At 44.7% G+C, this 12,411-nt stretch overlaps 1 protein-coding gene across 1 annotated transcript; it reads left to right on the plus strand.

The window, feature by feature from the left end:
• The first annotated feature begins 307 nt into the window (after positions 1 to 307).
• LOC139029006 (uncharacterized) lies at positions 308 to 1,913 on the plus strand. Its single transcript, XM_070447739.1, has 2 exons — positions 308 to 313; positions 1,041 to 1,913. Exons 1-2 carry the CDS (start codon positions 308 to 310, stop codon positions 1,911 to 1,913), a joined length of 879 nt encoding a protein of 292 aa, XP_070303840.1.
• Positions 1,914 to 12,411: the final 10,498 nt, after the last annotated feature.

Consider the following 12,411-nt stretch of genomic DNA (forward strand, 5'->3'; position numbering starts at 1 on the left):
TTACTTACAACTGTCATGCAGTTTAGCACATTAGCGCACGTTAGCTCAACCGTCCCGGTATAGGGACACCAATCCCGTAGAGGTTTTAAACTAAATGTCTTTCTCTTAGAAATTGTATTAGTATCAAATAATATATTTCACATACACTATAGCTCACAATTTTTATTTACACAGTCTTTTTTGCTCGTCTTTATCGAGGGTGCCAATCATTTCGGAGGTGACTGCATTGTATGAATTTTAATTTGTAACATACTGTATCATACGAAGTGCATTTGCATATCATACAAAATGTAAGTTATCCTACTAAATGGAGGTGAGTCCAGGTTGTACTCCGCCTGGTCTGTCTGTGTGCAGTACAGTAAATATTAGACATATAGTATGTGGCTGCATGCTAACATATGGCTGTGTTACTGGAAATAATAGGCCTGAGCTGTGTGTGCATGACACTACAGAGCTGTAAAGATCTCTGTTTCTATAGACCCCTCATTCATTTAACAAGGATAGTCAACTCAGTAACACTTGTTTCCCAGGGAGACGTGGGATCTGTAAAATAAACCCCCTCTGGTTCTAGTGTATGTTGGTACCGTTGTTCTAATCAGACCCTGTCTCAGCTCAATAATGAAGGAGAGAGAGGGATGCATTTGTTTTTGCTCTATCTGACCTTTTGATCAGGCCCAAACGGTCCTGTCCTGTCCACTGTGTCTGTCTATGTGTGTCTGTGTCTGTCTTCTCTCATACTGGTTTGTCCTTAGTGGACTATACTGTACACCAGAGCTGTTCCTACTCTCACTCTCACTCTACACAAGACACACACCACACACACACACCACACACACACACACACACACACACACACACAACACACAACCACACACACACACACACACACACACACACACACACACACACACACACACACACACACACACACACACACACACACACACACACGCGGCTCCTTAATGACTGCCATCCCTCTCTGTGCCATGTTATTAATTACCTCAATGATCCTTGCCGAATGGACCTGTGTCATGGATTAGAGCTCCAGCAGCGCAGCAGCCAGCACCCGCACCCCTGCCTACCCTCCCAGCACACCCGCCACCCCTGCCTACCCTCCCAGCACACCGCACCCCTGCCTACCCTCCCAGAACACCCGCACCCCTGCCTACCCTCCCAGCACACCCGCACCCTGCCTACCCTCCCAGCACACCCGCACCCCTGCCTACCCTCCCAGCACACCCGCACCCCTGCCTACCCTCCCCAGCACACCCGCACCCCTGCCTACCCTCCCAGCACACCTGCACCCCTGCCTACCCTCCCAGCACACCCGCACCCCTGCCTACCCTCCAGCACACCCGCACCCCTGCCTACCCTCCCAGCACACCCGCACCCTGCCTACCCTCCCAGAACACCGCACCCCTGCCTACCCTCCCAGCACACCCGCACCCCTGCCTACCCTCCCAGCACACCCGCACCCCTGCCTACCTCCCAGCACACCCGCACCCCTGCCTACCCTCCCAGCACACCCGCACCCCTGCCTACCCTCCCAGCACACCCGCACCCTGCCTACCCTCCAGCACACCCGCACCCCTGCCACCCTCCCAGCACACCCGCACCCCTGCCTACCCTCCCAGCACACCCGCACCCCTGCCTACCCTCCCAGCACACCCGCACCCCGCCTACCCTCCCAGCACACCCGCACCCCTGCCTACCCTCCCAGCACACCCGCACCCCTGCCTACCCTCCAGCACACCCGCACCCCTGCCTACCCTCCCAGCACACCCGCACCCCTGCCTACCCCTCCAGCACACCCGCACCCCTGCGCCTACCCTCCGGAGCACACCCGCACCCCTGCCTACCCTCCCAGCACACCCGCACCCCTGCCTACCCTCCCAGCACACCCGCACCCCTAGCTACTGCTGCCTACCTACACCCCCTCCCCCCGCCCCGCCTGGCAGGGATAAATCATGATACCGGAGGGAGAACCACTGTAGTGCTCAGCAGCTCTCATGGACTGTTACCTGCTCAGTCGTATTGTGTTCTACCCTGTTGTTTTCTAAGGCAATGATGTTTAATATCTTGTCATGATTGGTGACTTCCACATAACATGGATTTGTCATCTATTCTATTCTGTTCTATTCTATTCATTGATTTTAGGCTCCTGAGTTCTTGTCCTCTTCAGTGTCTTTGTTATGTATAATCGTCGAGGTGTCTTTCCTTGTGTCTCCCCCAGATCCAGGTGTTCATCAAGGGCTTGGTCACTGTGGCATGCAAATCTGAGTTAATGTTATTGTCAGAATGAAAAAATGGGGGGAAATGGGAAAGCAGCCACTTCAGATGCCTTGTTGATGTACAGAGTAAATAAACGTCACTGTCAAAATAGAATGAAGAGAAAACATGGCGGAGTGGTAGCTAAAAAACAGTGCTTCTTTTTGATTCAATTGTATTAGGATCACCATTAGCCGATGCCAATGGCGACAGCTAGTCTTACGGGGGTCCGACACATGATGAAAAAGACATAACAGGCAAAAGACTTGACATTTTACATATATTAAAAAACGTTGTGTGTGTGTGTGTGTGCGTGAGTGTGTACGTGTGTGTGTATGCATCTATCAGTTACACATACATATCACTACATACACACAAAAAGTAGGTCACATGGGGGAGAGGCGTTGTGCCGCGAGGTGTTGCTTTATTTGTTTTTTGAAACCAGGTTTGCTGTTCACTTGCGCTATGTAAAATGGAAGGGAGTTCCATGCAATACTGGTTCTGTACAATACTGTACCTTTCCTTGAATTTGTTCTGGACCTGGGGACTGTGAAAAGAACCCTGGTGGCATGTCTGGTGGGGTAAGTGTGAGTGTCAGTGCTGTGTGTCAGTTGACTATGCAATTCTTACGTTCTTATAAAAACAAGACGTGAGGCAGTCAGTCTCTCCTCATCTCTTAACCAAGAGAGACTGGCACGCATAGTATTGACATTAGACCTCTGATTACAATGAAGAGCAAAACGTGCCACTCTGTTCTGGGCCAGCTGCAGCTGCACTAGTTCCTTCTTTGCAGCACTTGACCATATGACTGGACAATCAAGATAAGCTCAAACTAGACCCTGCAGGACTTGTTTTGTGGAGTGTGGTGTCAAAAAACCTTAGCATCTCTTTATCACGTACAGACATTTCCCCATCTCTACAACCATTGAATCAATATGTTTTGACCATGACAGTTAACAATCTAAGCTAACACTAAGTAATTTAGTCTCCTCAACTTGTTCAACAGCCACGCCATTCATTACCAGATTAGAGATTTTCAGGACCAGATTATTACTGGCCATCCGTTCTAAAACTTACTACAACTCTTTGTTTAGGGTTGCCATGATTTCACTAGCTGTGGTTGTTGATGAGTATAGGGTTGAATCATCAACGTACTGTTCATGGACACACAGGTTTTGTTTAATGCCAGTGGCAGGTCATTGGTAAAAATAGGAAAGAGTAGAGGGCCAAGAGAGCTGCCCTGCGGTACAAAACAGTTTACATGTTTAGCTTCCATTAAAGAAAACCCTCTTTGTGATCGATAGCTCTGAATCCAAGATATGGCAGACGTTGAAAAAACCCAACACAACCGGTCAAAAGTTTTAGAACACCTACTCATTCAAGGTTTTTATTTAATTTTTTTATTATTATTCTACATTGTAGAATAATAGTGAAGACATCAAAACTATGAAATAACACATATGGAATCATGTAGTAAGCAAAAAAGTGTTACACAAATCAAAATATATTTTATATTTGAGATTCTTCAATTAGCCACCCTTTTCCTTGATACAGCTTTGCACACTCTTGGCATTCTCTCAACCAGCTTTAAGAGGTAGTCGCCTGAAATGCATTTAAATTAACAGGTGTGCCTTGTTAAAAGTTAATTTGTGGAATTTATTTCCTTCTTAATTCATTTGAGCCCATCAGTGTGTTGTGACAAGTGGTGGGGGGGGGGGTGGGGGGGGGGGAGTACAGAAGATAGCTCTACTGTAAACACAAGTATATCTATGCAGAACAGATATAAGTAAAGAGAAACGACAGTCCATCATTACTTTAAGACATGAAGGTCAGTCAATACGGAAAATTTCAAGAACTTTTAAACGTTTCTTCAAGTGCATTCGCAAAAACCATCAAGCGCTATGATGAAACTAGCTCTCATGAGGACTGCCACAGGAATGGAAGACCCAGAGTTACCTCTGCTGCAGAGGAGAAGTTCATTATACCCTGACTACACCGTTCGCGTCGCGTGCGTGAGTGTTGCAAAACAAATTTAGAAATCTATAATATTCAATTATTGCACCCACACTGCTCGCGCGCGCCAACGAGCGTCTGCGTTACCAAGGGCTAAAATAGAAGTCAGTTCTATTTGTGACGCAGATTGCGCTGCAAGTTCTGCCTCTCCCGTCTCTTCATTGGTTTATAGAAGCAGGTACCCACTTGCCATCTCCTCATTGGTTATACCCATGTGGGTGACTGATAGATGAATGAGGTCGGTGGCGGTAATGCACCTAATTTATGAAAGTTGCCAATCACAATATAAAGTCAAGAGAAGAAAAAGCCTGGAAGGAGGAGAGATGACTAGAAATGATTCGGTTGTCCAATTAGCTCGCAACAGCAAGCTAGCTAAATAGGACAAATTAGCTAGCAAGTGCAAACTAGCTAGCTAAATTGCCCAAAAAATCTAATGCTTTTCGACAGGTCCCCAAATTAATGTAATTGGTTCAGAGTTTGTTTTGATATTTTAACCTGCGTGTCGTGATCACGTTTGGTGTGGGGGGACAAAATACATTTATGCACAATGGCACACGCGCGCAGCCGGTTTGTGTTCCATGCTAGAGTTACCAGCCTCAGAAATTGCAGCCCAAATAAATGCTTCACAGAGTTCAAGTAACAAACACATCTCAACATCAACTGTTCAGAGGAGACTGTGTGAATCAGGCCTTCATGATGGAATTTCTGCAAAGAAATTACTACTAAAGGACCCCAATAATATGAAGAGACTTGCTTGGGCCAAGAAACACAAGCAACAGACATTAGACAGGTGGAAATTTGTCCTTTGATCTGGAGTCCAAATTGAACATTTTTGGTTCCAACTGCCGTGTTTTTGTGAGACACGGTGTGGGTGAACGGATGATCTCTGTGTAACGGCTTTCTTCTGTGGAAAAAGGAGAGGACCAAAGCGCAGCGCGGTTAGTGTTCAACATGTTTTAATAAAGACGATAAACGTGAACACTACAAAATTACAAAACAACAAATGTGAAAAAAACGAAACAGTCCTATCTGGTGCATAGAACACAAAGACAGAAGACAACCACCCACAAAACTCAACACAAAACAGGCTACCTAAATATGGTTCCCAATCAGAGACAATGACTAACACCTGCCTCTGATTGAGAACCATATCAGGCCAAACATAGAAACAGGAAACCTAGACACACAACATAGAATGCCCACTCAGCTCACATCCTGACCAACACTAAAACAACGAAAACACAAAAGAACTATGGTCAGAACGTGACACTCTGCATGTGTATTTCCCACCTTAAAGCATGGAGGAGGAGGTGTTATGGTGTGGGGGGTGCTTTGCTGGTGACACTGTCTGTGATTTATTTAGAGTTCAAGGCACACTTAACCAGCTTGTGGCTACCACAGCATTCTGCAGCGATACGCCATCCCATCTGGTTTGGGCTTAGTGGGACTATCATTTGTTTTTCAACAGGACAGTGACCCAACACACCTCCAGGCTGTGTAAGGCTATTTTACCAAGACGGTGAGGGATGGAGTGCTGCATCAGAAGACCTGGACTCCACAATCCCCCAACCTCAACCAAATTGAGATGGTTTGGGATGAGTCGGACGCAGAGTGAAGGAAAAGCATTCAACAAGTGCTCAGCATATGTGGGAACTCGTTTAATTAAAACTTCTTACGGCTGAAATCCCGTTAACGGGATCGATTTGACAACAGCCAGTGAAAGTGCAGGGCGCCAAATTCAAACAACAGAAATCTCATAATTAAAATTCCTCAAACATACAAGTATTTTACACAATTTTAAAGATAAACTTGTTGTTAATCCCACCACAGTGTCCGATTTCAAAAAGGCTTTACGACGAAAGCATACCATGCGATTATGTTAGGTCAGCGCCTAGTCACAAAAACACAGCCATTTTCCAGCCAAAAAGAGAAGAGTCACAAAAAACAGAAATAGAGATAAAATGAATCACTAACCTTTGATGATCTTCATCAGAGGGCACTCATAGGACTTCATGTTACACAATACATGTATGTTTTGTTCGATAAAGTTCATATTTATATCCAAAAATCTCAGTTTACATTGGCGCATTATGTTCAGTAATGTTTTGCCTCCAAAACATCCGGTGATTTTGCAGAGAGCCACATCAATTTACAGGAATACTCATCATAAACGTTGATGAAAGATACAAGTGTTATGCATAGAATTAAAGATATACTTCTCCCTAATGCAACCGCTGTGTCAGATTTCAAAAAAGCTTTACGGCAAAAGCACACCATGCGATAATCTGAGTACAGCACTCAGCCACCATACAGATACCCGCCATGTTGTGGAGTCAACAAAAGTCAGAAATAGCATTATAAATAGTCACTTACCTTTGATGATCTTCATCGATAAAGTCCATAATTTATGTCCAAATATCTCCTTTTTGTTAAGTCCAGTAATCCAAATGCACAAGTAATCCAAGTCCAGACAAAAAGTCAAAAAAGTTATATTACAGTTCGTAGAAACATGTGTATAGAATCAATCTTTAGGTTGTTTTTATCATAAATCTTCAATAAAATTCCAACCGGACAATTCCTTTGTCTTTAGAAATGAAAAGGAACGGAGCTCGCGCTCACGGCTGCGCGCGTGACTAAACTCAAGGCTTTCTGCCAGACCCCTGATTCAAACAGCTCTTATTCTCTCCCCCTCCACAGTAGAAGCCTGAAACAACGTTCTAAAGACTGTTGACATCTAGTGGAAGCCTTAGGAAGTGCAATCAGACCAAATTTACACTGTATATTAGATAGGCAATCACTTGAAAAACTACAAACCTCAGATTTCCCACTTCCTGGTTGGATTTTTCTCAAGTTTTTGCCTGCCATATGAGTTCTGTTATACTCACAGACATCTTTTAAACAGTTTTAGACACTTCAGAGTGTTTTCTATCCAAATCTACTAATAATATGCATATCTTAGCTTCTGGGCCTGAGTAGCAGGCAGTTCACTCTGGGCACGCTTTCATCCGAACGTGAAAATAGCGCCTCCCAGCCATAAGAAGTTTTAAGACGGTTGGAAAAGCATTCCAGGTGAAGCTGGTTGAGTGTGCAAAGCTGTCATCAATGCAAAGGGTGGCTATTTGAAGAATCTCAAATATAAAATACATTTTTATTTGTTTAACACTTTTTGGTTTACTACATGATTCTATATGTGTTATTTCATAGTTTTGATGTCTTCACTATTCTACAATGTAGAAAATAGTAAAAATAAAGAAAATGTGTAGGTGCTCTAAAACTTTTGACCAGTAGTGTACATTTTTTCAAAAACAAGTTATGGTCAATCATATCAAAGGCTGCACTGAAATCTAACAATACAGCTCCCACAATATTCTTACCAATTTCTTTCAACCAATCATCTGTCGTTTGTGTCAGTGCAGTACATGTTGAGTGCCCTTCTCTATAAGCATGCTGAAAGTCTGATGTTAATTTGTTTACAGAGAAATAGCATTGTATTTGGTCAAACACAATTTTCTACAACAGTTTGCTAAGAGCTGGCAGCAAGCTGATTGGTCGGCTGTTTGAACCAGTAAAGGCCGCTTTACCACTCTTGGATAGCAGAATGACTTTGGCTTCCCTCCAGGTCTGAGGACAAATACTTTTCTCTAGACTCAGATTAAAGATATGACAAATAGGAGTGACTATAGAGTCAGGTACCATCCTCAGTAGCTTTCCATCTAAGTTGTCAATGCCAGGAGGTTTGTCAGGAGGTTTGTCATTGTTGATCGATAACAATCATCATCAATCTCTCACAATAACTTTACAAAATTCTAACTTACAATGCTTTGCCAATGAAGTAATCATAAAAATAATTGGCAACATCAAATGGTTTTATGATGAATAAGCCATCTGATTCGATGAAAGATGGAGAAGAACGTGCCTTTCTGTCCCTAATTTAATTTAGTACTCCAAAGTTGTTTTCCATTATTCTTTATATAATTGATCTTGGCTTCATAATAGAGTTTCTTCTTCTTTTAGTTGAGTTTAGTCACATTCTTTCTCAGTTTCAGTAAGTCAGAAAGTCGGATGTACAGCCAGACTTATTAGCCACTCTTTTTTCCCCATCTCTTTCAACCATACAGTTTTTCAATTCCTCATCAATCCATGGAGCCTTAACAGTTTTAACAGTCAGTTTCTTAACAGGTGCATGTTTATCAATAATTGGAAGAAGCAATTTCATAAATTCATCAAGTGCAGCGTCTGGATGCTCCTTATTAATCACATCAGACCAACACATATTTTTAACATCATCCACATAAGAGTCACAGCAAAATATTTTTTAAATCCAGCTTTTGGAACCTTGGCTTTCATGAATATAGCCACTATGTTGTGATCACTGCATCCAATGGGTACGGATACAGCTTTAGAACACAGTTCTACAGCATTAGTTAAAATGTGATCAATACATGTGGACGATCTTGTTCCTGTAGTGTTTGTAAACACCCCGGTAGGTTGATTCATAACCTGAATCAGATTACAGGCACTGGTTACAATGAGAAGCTTCCTCTTGAGCGGACAGCTTGATGAAAACCAGTCAATATTCAGGTCCCCAAGAAAGTAGATCTCTCTGTTTACATCACACACACTATCAAGCTTTTGTTACCACTTGGTGGCCTATAGCTGAACCCTAAAAGGCTTTAGATGAAGCAGGTGAACCTCAACCACAACATTTCATTAACACTTGACATGAGATCTTCTCTAAGCATTACAGGGATATGGCTCTGAATATATCCCCCATTGGCATTCCTGTCTCTTCTGTGGATTTATATCCTTGTATTGCTACTGCTGTATCATCAAAGGAATTATCTAAGTGAGTCTCAGAAATGGCTAATATATAAATGTTATCTGATGTTAGCAAGTTATTGATTTCATGAACCTTATTTCTAAGGCTACATATATGAATATGTGTTATTTGTAGTCCTTCCTGGGTAGCTTATCAGAGATAGACATAATATGGAAAAGAACCAACAAAGCAGTTGGTGTGTGTAAGTGTGTGTTTTGCTGCGGGGTTGAAGCTACAAACCCACATGCTTGGCTCATCCCTTCCAGGCTTCTGGGAGGGAGGGTGGACAATGAGCCTGTCAAAGCGGCTGTAAGCAATGTCCCCCACGCGCTCTGGCAGCTTTCATGGCTGGGATAAGGAACACACATATGTCCAAAGTTATTATTAGAAGTGAAGGCAATGCGGTGGCCAACTGGAAAATGTGCCAGGGAGGAAAAAGTTTGTGCTTGGGCTCTTGTTGACGAGAGAAGTCTGTCCTACTCAGTAAAGCCTCAAATGTAAATTGTCCGCAACAGTGAAATGGGCTACTTCTATGTGAATTAATGAGGAGGCGGAACATGCCTCAATTCATACTGTCAGTAAATAAAACTTGTTAGAAAATCATTTAAAATTGACAAGTTGAAACATAGCCTATAGATAATTAGCAGGAGCGTGCCTTGGTTTGAGGGCAGCGTAACTGTCCTGTTTTGTAACGATCACATTTTAAAACAGTGAATGCATTCTGACATCACGCATATATCCGACCATTAGAGATACTGTATTTGAAACTCACGGGTGAAAAGTCTTTTTGTTTGTTGAAACGATCCTTCACCTGTGATAGAGAAGCACCACTGCCCTCAATGGTACTCCCACCGGCTTTGGTCTTTGTCAACGTAGGCTGTGTTCTTACTCCTCGCAGTTCCAGACAGGGCAGGTCACAGGGCAGATGGAAACAGCAACAAACAGCAGGGATTCAAACAGTCACACTCCCGGGACAACCCATTCTGTTCTTCTGTGGGAGGACAATGGGACACGTTTTACATATAAAGAGGTGAAAATCAGAGAGAGAGCCATTACAGCATAGGCTAATTTAGCATCTAAACACTGATTTGTAATTAGTAATAGTGATAATGACAATAGTGATGAAACTTAAAGGGACCGCACGTTTACACTGCAATATCGTACACTTTGCAAGCACCTATGTGTATATTTTACAGTACTACGAGCACATAATTTACATGCTGCGTGGTTGTGCCTACTAATCGTCTCGGTCAATGAGAATCACATGCATAGTACTGTATGTAAATATGCGGAGCATGTACACATCTCCAAGGTGAAAGCCAGCAATGTGCGTGTGTGTGATTATTGACTGTGTTGACCTGCGGGTGACCCTGGCGGTGTGCAAGTAAAGGGCAGGGAGTGAGTGTGCTCCGCAGCACCTGTCACACACGTCAATAAGCTGATGGATGGTCGCTATGGTTATTAAAGCAGAATTAAAGCGGGGAGGGGAGTACTGGGATAAATGATGGCTGAAAATGGCTGGTTGTACGTGTGTGTGTGCGTGTGTACGTGCGTGCGTGTGTGTGTGCGCGTGTGTGCGTTGCAGTGTGAAGAGGAGACTAGGGAGCCGGATGGCACGGCATCGGTGTCATTAGTCTTTATTATCCTCCGGAGAGGAGGAGTGGAGTGGAGGGGAGGAGAGGAGGGGAGGAGAGGAGCAGTGAGGGAGAGAGGGAGCGGTCAGCGGATCCCGTCGGCAAGCCAGGTCGCACCGCGCCAGGACTGTAATGTCCCCCCTGCTGGCCATGCGTTATACCACACACACACACACACACACACACACACACACACACACACACCACAAACACCAACACACACACCACACACACACAACACACACACACACACACACACACACACACACACACACACACACACACACACACGTCCATTCTTCTTCCACCTCTCAGGTTTCTCTCTCTAGCTCCCCAGGCTTCCCTGCTTGCCTCTATCTTTCTCCTCTTCTTTACTCCCTCCATTTTCTCTCTCTCTCTCTCTCCTACCAAGGAGAGAGGACCCCACCACAAATCAATCATGGTGAAGTCGCAAAGCACAGCGGCACACTCAAGGCACAGCTCAGCGCTGAGCAGATAGCTGGGAGAGAGAGGAGCGCCAGGGGAGACGGGAGATGAGGAGGAGAGAGAGAGCAGGATGAGAGGAGATCCGAGCTGTACTGGGTGGTGGAGACGATGGGTTCACGTCACAGTCAAATAGTGGGCACACTCTCTCCTGGCTTGATGTGTGGCGGGAGAGCTGGATGAGGGACACCAACGAGCCAACATGATTGGTGAAGCCCCATGAGGACCAGCCCCTCCCAGCAGAGCTCTGAAAGCGTCCCAAATGGCACCCTATTCCCATAAAGTGCACTACCTTTGACCAGAGCAGGTCAAAAGTAGTGCACTATATAGTGGAAGGGGCCCATTTGGAACACAGCCTATGAATCGCTGGCGAATGCAGATGTAACTGCAAGGCCTGCCGTTGATATCTCTCCCTGTCTTCTCCTCCTGTTCCAGCACGGGTTCTTTTTCCTAATTAGTGGTTATTTATTGATACCCCAGTTAATGTCTCTCCTCATTCAGAATGCTTCTGTCTCCATTACCCAGGAGATTCATTTGCCGCAGTGTGTGTGTGTGTGTGTGTGTGTGTGTGTGTGTGTGTGTGTGTGTGTGTGTGTGTGTGTGTGTGTGTGTGTGTGTGTTGTGTGTGTGTGTGTGTGTGTGTGTGTGGTGTGTGTGTGTGTGTGTGGGTGTGTGTGTTGTGTGTGGGTGTGTGTGGTGTGTGTGTGGGTGTCGGCTGGGTGTGGTGTGTGTCTGAGTTGGAGCGCTCAACAAACGCCTACCAGTTTATACCCTCTTCCTCCCCAAAACGCCCCCCATCTTACGCCCTCTACCTCCACCTCACTTCTGTTCTATCTTTCACCTGTAGGGACATCTTTGTTCGGACTGCAGCCAGTGCATTGACACTTTGTACTTTAGCGTGTACTCCTTAAAAAGTATTCTGATCAGTTTATTTTTGTACGTTGACAGGCAATGAAATGGCTATCTGATAGAAGAACAACAATCCATTCAGCAGTCTCAATACCTAATTATATTAAATTACCTGTCCATCAGTTTGACCCTTGTGCCTCATCATCCACAACACCCCCCCTCACCTGGCAGACAGAATGACTACACTACATAATACACCCTCCCCCCACAACACGCATGCACACACACACTCCTGCCTGTTTCCCCACTGCACCCAGCTGCACCTAGAACTGACGTCTCATGGAT

The sequence above is a fragment of the Salvelinus sp. IW2-2015 genome, linkage group LG17, assembly GCF_002910315.2.
Source record: "Salvelinus sp. IW2-2015 linkage group LG17, ASM291031v2, whole genome shotgun sequence".
Taxonomy (NCBI): Eukaryota; Metazoa; Chordata; class Actinopteri; order Salmoniformes; family Salmonidae; genus Salvelinus; species Salvelinus sp. IW2-2015.